At 43.7% G+C, this 12,669-nt stretch overlaps 1 protein-coding gene across 1 annotated transcript in view; it reads right to left on the bottom strand.

Moving 5' to 3' along the window:
• The window catches only part of AACS (acetoacetyl-CoA synthetase), a 133,087-nt gene extending 123,649 nt beyond the window's left edge, over positions 1 to 9,438 (bottom strand). The window contains exons 1-2 of the mRNA XM_040416232.1: positions 9,244 to 9,438; positions 1,712 to 1,815 (exon numbers count right to left, since the gene is read on the bottom strand). Coding sequence (XP_040272166.1) covers positions 1,712 to 1,815; positions 9,244 to 9,373 — 234 coding nt within the window. The 5' untranslated portion in view covers positions 9,374 to 9,438. The remainder of the gene's footprint in view (positions 1 to 1,711; positions 1,816 to 9,243) is intronic.
• Positions 9,439 to 12,669: the final 3,231 nt, after the last annotated feature.

Here is a 12,669-nt window from a genome sequence, read left to right as displayed (position 1 = left end):
AAGGGGGAGTCCGCTCCCTCTGTAAACGCTTAGAAGTTGAGGTGGTTAATGTCGGTACTCATGTAAGAGCCAAGTCCCTGCACTCCGCTTAGACAGGACCACCGTAAAAAGGCCTCTTTGTGACTGTCGTAAAAAGTTATCTTGGTGGTAACTAAGGTGTTAACATTTAGTTATCGTGACCATCATGAATTTTCACCTATAGGGAAAAATTTTTAGCAGAGTTCTAAAGATCATGTTAAGATTTATTTTTTTATTGCAGAGAGTAGATGGGGTTTTGTAAAAACACATTCCCAGCACCAGGCTCAATGTGTTTCTTCAGTAATGTTAATAAAACGGCTCCGCGGACATCTCTGAGGGGTCATAACGTAATTCTATGACGGAATGCATAACGGAATACCTTTAGAGGAATTCCATTATTCATTCCGTCATAATAGAAGTCTATCGGCTGCAAAGCGGATCACAGAGACACATTCATCTCCTGACACCCGCTTCTTCTGGCAAAGTGACCTCCGATGGCTGCATCTAGGCAGCTGAAGTGTAATCAGCCGTTTTCATGGTGTGGTGCATTATGTTACTGGAAGATCCACTGTTATAATAATCTTCTGTTACCCGAGAGTACCAGGACACATTGGAAAAGAAGAAATAACCTCAGATACTCTACTCTTCTGTGACTATTGTGTGGTCATTGTATTTGGAAAGTGTATAACCACCCTCAGCATCATTTCTCTTCTCCGCTCCTTATCCCAACATTGACATGCCATGAATTTAGCACTTGCCGCAGTTTCTAGTTCTACTATGAAATAAATCTTTCAGAGCTTGTATTCACCAGAACCTGTGACATTGTCTTACCTGGGCATTGGCTTAGGGACTTAGGCTACTTTCACACTAGCGTTTTTGCGGATCCATCATGGATCTACAAAAAACGCTTCCGTTACAATAATACAACCGCATGCATCCGTCATGAACGGATCCGGTTGTATTATGTCTTCTATAGCCATGATGGATCCGTCTTGAACACTACTGAAAGTCAATGGGGAACGGATCAGTTTTCTATTGTGCCAGATTGTGTCAGAGAAAACGGAACTGTTCCTATTGACTTACATTGTGTGTCAGGACGGATCCGTTTGGCTCCGCTTCGTCAGGCGGACACCAAAACGCTGCAAGCAGCCTCCAGAGCGGAATGGAGAGCGGATCCTTTTCCATTCAGAATGCATTAGGGCAAAACTGATCCGTTTTGGACCGCTTGTGAGAGCCCTGAACGGATCTCAGAAACAGAAAGCCAAAACGCCAGTGTGAAAGTAGCCTAATTTGTTAATCCAAAGGGATTAACAGGTAAAACAACATCCAATCCTGTCTCATGCACAAGTTTGGCAATCAGATCTGTTTTCAAGAAATCTGACTGTCCAGATCCTGTATGACCCTATGTCTGATACTGAAATATAAATGGGCCTAGAGAAGCAAAATTCTAGCACCTTATCATCCAATTTTGGAGAATAATGAACATTTCTAAAACACATGACGAAGCATTCTGCCAATATTTGGACCTTCATAGTTGTGCCAGAAGAAGCTTCATTTAGATGCAATAGAAAAACTGCTCTGATGTGAGCCTTACGTTATTATCCTTTACTACATGTAATAATTCATTTCCAAAGTAGCGGGTTTTCCTTTAGAAAAATCGTCAGGGTGTTAACATTTTAAAGAGAAGGCATACCTCATCGTACATACGAGAGAAGACGATGCCACTGAAGTTCCAAAATTCTCCCCAAAATTCTGGATAGAATTCCACTGACCACTGGTAAAGTTCATTGTAGTTCGCTAGAATAAAGAGAGCGATTACATTTTTCAAAATAATTGCATGCATCTAAGTATTGTGTAGACGATTAAAAAAAAAAATATATATATAGGGCCCCATAGAAATAAAAACTTTATTTTAAACTAGCTTTTAACTCTTAAGTTTATATTCACTTGGGTCTTCTAAAGTCATCCAATACACTGGAGAGGGAATAGCTGCCTCATTCAAAAAGATTTCTATTCCTGAAAATTGGACAAGTCCAGTATTCCTGCATACAGTAGCTCCGATGTGTCATCTGCATAATTTAGATCTGACCGGTCATTACACCTCAAACTGTTAATTGTTCGATCTCCACTGTGATAGCCAATGGCTCAACTATTAAATAATACGAATAACATTGAATACAGTGTAATTGTGCTACACTGCCAACATTTTGTTCATATCAGCAGAGTAAACCGGAATGCCTTTAGTCACGATGCCTTCTAATCTAATAGGCTCTGTGCCTTCATTCCTACTGTTTGTGGTATAACTTTTCCCATACTTCGAGGCGTTATCTGAGGTCATGTGGCTACAGCATGCTCAATCTGTATAAGTTGCAGACGGACAATAGAGTTTAGTCTACTAATAGGGAAAATGGGTTGTTGAGCTGACATTTCCAAAATTATACTGGATAAATGTTGGTCAAACTCTCAAGGTCAAGGTCTCATAATGACCTCAAATGCAGCCCTGAAGAAAGTTTAGCCAAGGCTGGGGAGGGGTGGGATGACTCAGCCATAGAAGTGCAAGGAAGCGTGCTTCACAAGCTCCGCTGCCACAAGTTCTTGTCTCACAGAATACCACCATTTATGTCACTTGGTGATACCTAGTAGACAATGTGAGGGCACTGCTAGAGCTCCCCTTCCGTTCAGTGCATCAGCAGCCTCTTCAGGCCTGGAACCCATGGTTCCTCCTTACACATGGTGGTCTGCACAAAACTTCCACCCGGAGGAGAGCAGTCAGGGGTTTCCAGGGCAGGCCCATGTCTACATGCAGCAGGCCTCCTTCCCACCCTCCTTCACTGCTTCAGGCAGATTAAGTGGTCTCCCTAACACCATCTCATCCAGAACCCTCTGTGCAGTCAGATATACAGATGCTGAAATAGTTAAAGGGAATGTGTCATCAGAAAATATTTGAGGCTACAAATTTTTTTTTTTATTCTGAACAATCTTGGGTCTTTTAGACCCATTATTTGTACAGAATTGCTCATTTCTTATGTTCGCCTGCCACCTGCTGGTCAAAATAAGATTTGCAGCTTCAATACCCTGGGTCTCTTCAGAGAGACCCAGCGCATTGAAATCAATTACCGGCATTCTCATTGGCTGCAGAGGATGCCGGTAAGAAGCCCAGAAGAGCAAACTTCTAGGTTTTTCACCCTTTAGATGCCGTGATCACACTTGATCACTGCATCTTAAAGGCTTTAATGACCGCAATCGGCATTATTGCCGGTTGCCGTCATTAGCCGTGGGTCTCTGCTATTTGAAACAGCAGAGACCCGCCGGTCATGACGCCCGCTGCACTCCTAGCCGGCGCCACGTTTGCACTTCGCTCCAGCAGGTGCAAAGTGCAATGCTCCCATAGCGACGATACCACCAGCACTGTGCCTGCACAGCAATTATACTGAGGCCTATGCCTTTACTATATACTGTGACAAGCAGGCCAAGGCACAGCGCAGAGAGCCGAAATCACCAGCAGAAGGGGGCATGCAGTTTAAAGCGCATGAGGGAGGTACTGGGCTTGTGCTCTCAGAAAGTTTGGAAACGCCCTGCTGGGCAAATTGCACTCTAATTTACATATAGAATAAACATAGTTTTCTGAACATAGAAAATCCACAAAGGAATGACAAAGGTATGCTTTAAACCAATGATGCCCAACCTGCAGCCCTCTAGCTGTTGCAAAACTACATGGCCTTAGTACATTTTAGCATGCTGGAGGCACGCCATCCTGCCTCCAGCATGCTAAAATGTACTAAGGCCGTGAACAAGGTCTAGGTTAGACCAAAACGTTGGCCAGTGGCTATAAATAATTTCCAGGATGGATTAAATAAAATAAAATACAAAAAGTTAATACAACGTATCTATTGAGTGCCGTGGTCTTTGAATACACTAAATGCGGAATGCACACGGCCGGTATTTGTGTTTTGCAGATCCGCAATTTGCGGACTGCAAAACACCCAAAGGTCGTGTGCATGATCCCTAACTTGTATTAGTGTGCATACAGAGTTCGCTATTAATCTAGGAGAAAGGCTCCTAAACCCAAAATAAAAATTATACTAAATCCCACAAAACTATATACAATCTACTCGACTCCTCCTGTTCTAGAACTGTCATGCTTCGGTGTGGGAGGGAAGGGGGAACAGGGAATCAGGCCTGAGAACTAGGGAAGGAAGATGAACACCTCCTAGTGAAAACCCTAACCAAAATCCTGACTGACTACCAGTATGAATTGCGGACCTCAATTAGCGATCCGCAAAAATGGATACGGTCGTGTGAATGAGCCCTAAGGCCTCTTTCACACGGGCGTCATGGTTTTGGGCCGGATAAGATGCGGGTGCGTTGCGGGAAAATGCACGTTTTTTCCGCGCGAGTGCAAAACATTGTAATGCGTTTTGCACGCGCGTGAGAAAAATCGGCATGTTTGGTACCCAAACCCGAACTTCTTCACAGAAGTTCGGGTTTGGGTTAGGTGTTGTGTAGATTGTATTATTTTCCCTTATAACATGGATATAAGGGAAAATAATAGCATTCTTAATACAGAATGCATAGTACAATCGGGCTGGAGGGGTTCAAAAATTTAAAAAAATAATTTAACTCGCCTTAATCCACTTGTTCGCGCAGCCTGGCTTCTCTTCTGTCTTCATCTTTGTAGGATGTAGGAATAGGACCTTAGTAGGAAAAGGACCTGTGGTGAGGTCACTGCGCTCATCACATGGTCCATCACCATGGTGATGGATCATGTGACGGACTATGTGATGAGCCCAGTGACCTCACCACAGGTCCTTTTCCTACTGCACAGCAAAGATGTAGACAGAAGAGAAGCCGGGCTGCGCGAACAAGTGGATTAAGGTGAGTTAAATTATTATTTTTGTTTTTTTAACCCCTCCAGCCCTATTGTACAATACATTCTGTATTAAGAATGCTATTATTTTCCCTTATAACCATGTTATAAGGGAAAATAATAATGATCGGGTCCCCATCCCGATAGTCTCCTAGCAACCGTGCGTGAAAATCGCACCGCGTCCTCACTTGCTTGCGGATGCTTGCGATTTTCACGCAGCCCCATTCAGTTCTATGGGGCCTGAGTTGCGTGAAAAACGCACAAAGTAGAGCATGCTGCGATTTTTACGCAACGCACAAGTGATGCGTGAAAATCACTGCTCGTGTGCACAGCCCCATAGAAATGAATGGGTCCGGATTCAGTGCGGGTGCAATGCGTTTACCTCACGCATCGCATCAGCGCGGAAATCTCGCCCGTGTGAAAGGGGCCTAACAGTAATCCTGAGCATCTTCAGTGCAGCACTGAACACGGATTAGGGACAAGTTGAGATCTAGTTTTTTTGTGAAAAATTTAAATCAGCTAATAAAGTATATTGCAAAAGTAATCATAATCACTTCACCTACACATTTAAAAAAATAAATAATTTAATGACAGTTACACTTTCACCCCTTCGCGAAATCTGATGGAAATGTACATGTCATGGAGCTAAGGAAGTGTAATAGCTAGTGGGTGCCTGCTGTTTCATGCAGCAGACACCCACGGCTAATGTCCGCGAATAGCAGTGATGCTGACTGCGAGCATTTAACCCCTCAGATGGCCCATCCGAGAGGGCTAAAACCTGGAAGCACGCATTTCTGAGACAGGAACGGCGGAGATAGGGGAAAGCGTTCTATGCATGTAATGAGCCTAAGCCTGTACTAGGCTTCCAGGCTCATTACTTTTATATTACAGTTCAGGACAGCAGGTAGCAACACTAAACTGTAATACAGTGATTTCAATATAGGATAATACGGCAAATTCCATTATTTTATACCAATTGCAATCTGATGTTGGGGTCCACTTGAGGACCTAAAAAAAATAAAAATAAAATATATATATATATATATATATATATATATATATATATATATATATATATATATATATATATCCAAATCAACCCCCTTCCCCCAAAATCAAAATAAACAATAAAAAAAAAATGACATCATGGGCATCACCGAGTGCAAAAATGTCGTAATGGAAAAAAAAAAAAATGGCTGATTTGGTATTTTTTCATCACTTTACTTCCCCAAAAAATTGAACAAAAAGTGATACACACTTTATGTAAAGGGAGGCAGCTACTGGGGGGAACATTACATGTAAAGAGGCTGCTACTGTGGGGCATTATATGTAAAGAAGCCACTATATGTAAAGAGCCTTAGGCCACCGGCACATGAGTGCGGGTGAAAGCATATAAGATCCGCACAAACTTCCATGGTCATTTATGTGCATTTCTGCACCATATCCACACCAAAATCTGCAATTTCTAACAGTGTTTTTGGGTGCGGATTTGATGCAGTTTTGCTGCAGATCTCACCCTTCATTCGAAATGAGTGAAATCCGAAGCTAAAACCACAAACATAACGGACATGCTGCGGATTTTAAAATCAGCAGGTCAACTTCTGGGCAGAATAAAATCCGCAAAGTGTACATGAGATTTGTATGATCTCATACACTTTGCTTGTGCTGTACTACATTGTGGATTTTCTGCATGGGAATCCACACAGAAAAACCGCACGTATTGCGCAATGTGTGCAGGTTGTCTAAGGCCGCTTTCAGACGGGCGTTGCGAGAAAAAGTGCGGGTGCGTTACGGGAACACCCGCGATTTTTCAGCGCGAGTGCAAAACATTGTAATGCGTTTTGCACTCGCGTGAGAAAAATCGCGCATGTTTGGTACCCAAACCCGAACTTCTTCACAGAAGTTCGGGCTTGGGATCGGTGTTCTGTAGATTGTATTATTTTCCCTTATAACATGGTTATAAGGGAAAATAATAGCATTCTGAATACAGAATGCATAGTAAAATAGCGCTGGAGGGGTTAAAAAAAAAAATAATAATAATTTTACTCACCTTAGTCCACTTGATCGCGGCCCGGCATCTCCTTCTGTCTCTTTTGCTGAATAGGACCTGTGGTGAGCATTCATTACAGGAACAGGACCTGTGATGACGTCACTCCGGTCATCACATGATCCATCACATGATCTTTTACCATGGTGATGACCGGAGTGACGTCATCACAGGTCCTATTCAGCAAAGGAGACAGAAGGAGATGCAGGGCTGCGCGATCAAGTGGACTAAAGTGAGTTAAATTATTATTATTATTATTATTATTATTTTTTTAACCCCTCCAGCGCTGTTTTACTATGCATTCTGTATTCAGAATGCTATTATTTTCCCTTATAACCATGTTATAAGGGAAAATAATAATGATCGAGTCTCCATCCCGATCGTCTCCTAGCAACCGTGCCTGAAAATTGCACCGTATCTGCACTTGCTTGCGGATGCTTGCGATTTTCACGAAACCCCATTCACTTCTATGGGGCCTGCGTTGCGTGAAAAACGCAGAATATAGAGCATGCTGCGATTTACACGCAACGCACAAGTGATGCGTGAAAATCACCGCTCATGTGAACAGCCCCATAGAAATGAATGGGTCGGTATTCAGTGCGGGTGCAATGCGTTCAACTCACGCATCGCATCCACGCGGAATACTCGCCCGTGTGAAAGGGGCCTAAGGGTGGTTGCACACGGTGCAGATTTAGGCCTCGTCCACATTTTCAGTTTTTCACCCATTGATTTGAATGTGTCTGTTTACACATCAGTATTTTATTTATTTTTTTACTGACCATGGTTCAGTATAAAAAAATAAAAAAAAAATCATGGAGACATGATGTGGACCAAACACCCATTTAAGTCTACGGCTCCGTCAAAATCACAGACAACACAGATGGACGCAAAAATATGCATACAAATTTGGCTAGCTCACAGTTAATTTACATATGGTATTTTTACTGTATTACAAGACAATATTTCAATTAAAACAGTAAAATCAAATTAACATATATACTCTCGATCCCTTTAAATATTTCTACATGCGGAGCTCACGCATAAAAATAGAAATATTTAAAGAGCTCCGCATGTAGAAATATTTAAAGGGACCAAGAGTATATATTTTAATTTGATTTTACTGTTTTAATTGAAACATTGTCTTGTAATACAGTGTCATTGATTTAGTAAAAATACCATATGTAAATTAACTGTGAGCTAGCCAAATTTGTATGCATATTTTTGCGTTTTGTGCCATAATCACCAATCGGTAGTTGGTGGGCCAAGCTTCAGTATATACTGGTTGACCTTCTCTAATACAGAATCTGGTTGTTTTTTTACAACACGGATTGAATCCGTGTTGCGTCCGTTTTTCACTGAAGACTGAAAGGAGAAGCTCTGGAAATTACATTTTCAGCTAAGCAACGTCAGTGGATTACGGATGACACATGAGGGTAAAAACGGACATATGGACCAAACACGGATCCTTAACGGACATCTTTACAGATGAAACTGACTTTTTTTTTTTACGGATGTCAAACTGACACTTAAATGTGGACGAGGCCTTACATGCACAAAATCTGTGGTTATCCAATACTATAAAAATGTCCCCCAAATGTCGGGCACCTCACAGTGAATATACTTACCCCGCTCCCTGTGCCGTTCTCGGTTCCCGCACCGCTGCTGCAGCTTCTCCCCGTGTGCGGATGAAAACATCCGGTGTTGGGGGGAGCAGCTAATGGCAGGCGGGGACGAGCCTCCCTAGCATCGCAAGTGACGCTAGGGAGGTTCGGCCCCGTCCCCGCCCCCGCCTGCCATTGGCTGCTCCCCCCAACACCAGATGTTTTCATCCACGCATGAGAAGCTGCAGCGGCGGTGCGAGGACCAAATAGCGTTATTTTTTAGGCCAACTTTTGGTGTACACTCACCCTTATATAGCCTTACATAGCATCTGACCACATAAATAAAACTTCTAAACTTCTATACCATCACTATAGTGATTTTGTGTCATTCCCATGCCAGTGATCATCGCCAGTCCTCGGCTGTACGCAATGTCCATGTAATGTCACTGGATCACAGCATCACCACCACATGATGACGTCAGCACAGACAGATCGGCTGCCACCACCACATGGAGTGATGTCACATCATTGCATCCAGCTGATAAACAAGGGTACCGGTGACACACAATACATAAAGGAGAGTACAGGAATGAGACTGATATGCACACCTAGCACTCATAGGAGATGTCTGCAGTCCCTGGGACTATTCCTCTGTACTGTAGCAGAGGTGTCCCTGCAGTGACACTGTCACTCTGCCCAGGATCACTCACCCAGACTGAGCCCATGATTCGTGTTCACCCTGGCTCTGAACTGGTCCATCTGGGTGACTTTCTTGGAATCAGGGTACCACATCACTTTAGACTCCATGATCTCCTCCATGGGCTCCTCCTTCTTAGACATGCTGGATGTGCCTGGGAGTCTCTAGCTCTCTGCTTCTCTCCCCAGCTTGACACGCTTCTATTTACTCGCTGGGAAATGACATGTATCCTTCCGCGCACTAATTGTCAAATAGTCCCTTGTTCCTGAGCTGACAGTTTCTGACCTTTTGAGTCCAGGTTTTTTTTATTTTATTTTTTTTATTAAGTTAAATGTGAATAATTTTTAACTGATGAAGGTCTTCGCTTGGGAAATAGTTTGTAAAAAGTGACATTTAGTAATAGTATTGCACAGGGGGAGATGAGGTGACACTGGAAGTGGGCAAGGATTCTAAAAAAAAAAATGTGCCACTCAGTCTATGCCTTGTGTACTGAAGGCAGTGACATAATTACATAGCAAAAAATGAATAAATAAAAAATAAAAAGCTAAAGTATATATTCTAGGCAAATTGTATTACCTCTAGGCAATACTGGTCCTAGACCTGACAAAGGAGAACATCTACATGGAGGCTGTATGTTCTGCAGTCCTTAGGATTGGGAGCCAAAACAAGGTGCTCGGTTGATAAGGGTTACCGTAGAGCCTGTTACCGTGGTAATACCATTTATGGTGGATTATGTGGAACAGAACGTCCAGCCCATAATAGAACTGTCCTATTCTTGTCCGTTAAATGCACATGGAGTAAATTCCGTTTTTTTATGCAGACCCACTAAAGGGAACGGATCCGCATACGGGCCACAAAAAAAGGCACAGAAACAGAAAAAAATACATTCATGTGCAGGAGCCCATCTGCTGTGACTGATGATGTCACAGGTGTCCTGTAAAAGTGGGATAACACACGTGAGCCATATACCCTCACGCTGGCCTGAGTCAGAGGACAAGGTAGTGGTTACGCCTAGGACGTTTCTGTATCTAATAAATGATTGTGCTGTGTTCAGAGGGCATCCTGAGCTGCCGTGATGGACAGGACCAGTCGCACTGAATGGCAGTTAGCTAACAAGTGGGAGTGAGTGGCGCATGTCAACTGGTGCATCACCCTTGGGACCCAAGTAGGAGCCACAACCTTTGCTGCAGGGGGGGAGCCTACCATAGTGCTTCCTATCCCTCACACCTGTGAGTGTTCAGAGGACTTCTGAACAGACCAGTCAGCCCACTGTAGTAAGAAATGACTGTGTAGAGAATGGCGGACTTTACTGTACTTACATTGCCGTAACTAGAACCGATTGGGCTCCCCACTCAATGCAGACCTCACACCAGACCCAAAAAATAAAAACTCACCTCTCTTCTCCTCCTACGGGCAGCATGGTCAGGTCATAGTCCCGCTCTGAAGCGGTGCGCTGCCAGGACTTCGTGCAGTGCAGGGAAGACCAGGGAGCGGTGAGTAATACCAGTGCTAGGACTAAGAGCACCATACTCACCGCTCCCTGAAAATAAATCCATTTTTCCCCATCCAGGGCCCCTTCCTGAGTTTGGGCCCAGTAGCAGCCGCTTCTCCTGCTTCAACGGTAGCTATGTCCCTGTGTACTAGGGATAGACAGTCAGCCTGAGCAGAGAGCTGTGGCAACATTTCCCATTTCCATAGGTTCCCTAGCAAAATCATCCGTTTTCTGAGAGTGGCTGGAGCGGGGAGCTGTGCCGACTCCAATTTGAAAGGGGACATTGGTGTTAAGACAACCCTTTTAGTTTATAAAAATATTAGTTCAATATTTAGTTCAAAAATATTAGATCTCTATTGGCTGGCTCCTCTATTGTTTCGGCCTCCTTCGGCATGTCTGCTGCAATCACTGAGCCCAGTGGGTGTTCCCAGTAAAGCAAGTTTTCTCTCATCCCTTCTCTTTTTTTAATAATGTGCTCCCGGGATGTGCAACCTGCTGCCTGGGGGTGAGGGAGCACGTGACCCTCAATGAGAACCTGCAGGAGAAGAGCGGATATAACAGTCTGTGTCATCGGAGCCCCTGCAGCTAGGTTCACAAGGGGTAAATTTGTTCAACTCTCCCATTCGGGTTTGCAGACATCCATGTGCTTGCCGACGAAACAAGCCCGTTCATTTGGTATGGGGCGGGGGCATGTCTGGCTGTATGAGGTCTATTTTAAGGGACTTTTAGGAGCAATCCATACAAAACTGTCATTATGTTATGCCTTGTGCAAACAGGAGGTGGCAGTGCATAACTGGCATTCTGACTTTGGCACTCTTTAAATTCATGTCTCATGCGTGACCAGTGTCGGACTGGGGTACTTCAGGCCCACCAGTAACATTTATTTTGGTGGCCCACCGGATGGATACATTCAAATATAATAAATAATCTAACAAGTTTTTTATATGAACATAGGCTGGTTGAGGTGCGGTACATTGAATATATATATATGTAATGCAGTAAATCTAATGTGTTATGTGCCACTTGGGCAGGGAGTGGGAGACAAGGGGCCCACCTTGCTCAGGGGCCCACCGGGGGATTCCCCTGTAACCCTGTGGGGCAGTCCGAGCCTGTGCGTGACTCCTCAGATGCTGTGCAGGGCACAAAGATTGGTAGCGAATCCTATGATAGAAGGAGTAAAACAGAGTTAAAGAGGACCTTTCATCTGTTTTAGCCCTAGTCTAATTAGGGTCTTACCTTTATAGGGCGGCCCCCACTGATGTCATCGCACTTTTTTATTTTTTTCAACAGTTAGTCCGCTGTTGTCCACCGTTGATTTTGGCGCCTTATATTCTAATTAGCCGACAGCCGGGGAGAAGAGAACCGCTCCAGTCTCCGCCTAGTATAACCAAGTCGGCTAATTAGAATATAAGGCGCCGAAATCAACGGTGGACAACAGCGGACTAACTGTTGAAAACAATAAAAAAGTGTGATGACATCAGTGGGGGCCGTCCTATAAAGGTAAGACCCTAATTAGACTAGGGCTAAACAGATGAAAGGTCCTCTTTAAGACAGTATGTTGTCATGGGCAGGTACCTGAACAATGTCTATACAAAAATGGAAAGACAAGAAATAAACATCCATAAACCCAAAGGAGAGGGGATTTAGGAAACCCTACCCTCCAGAAAAAAAAAAAAGTAAAAAAAAAAATTGTGGTGTAAAGAAACTAGGGTAGTTCTTTGAGACAAAGGTATTTCGGCTTAAAAGGGTTGTGCAGTGTCAGGACCACTGAGGGCCCAGGGCTGCAAATAGGCCACGTGTCCGATGAACGTGACATCACTGGCCTAGGCAGAATACTAGCAACCCATGTAGTATTTGGCGTGGAAACACACAGAAATCCACAGGTAGCCTAGGGCTGGAATCACATATGCAGTTTTTGATGCAGATTTTTGAGCCAAAACCAGAAGT

Source organism: Bufo bufo, chromosome 2 (genome assembly GCF_905171765.1).
Source record: "Bufo bufo chromosome 2, aBufBuf1.1, whole genome shotgun sequence".
In the NCBI taxonomy this organism is placed as follows: Eukaryota; Metazoa; Chordata; class Amphibia; order Anura; family Bufonidae; genus Bufo; species Bufo bufo.
The sequence above is the reverse complement of the archived record's forward strand: the minus strand, read 5'-3'. Positions and strand labels throughout refer to the sequence as shown.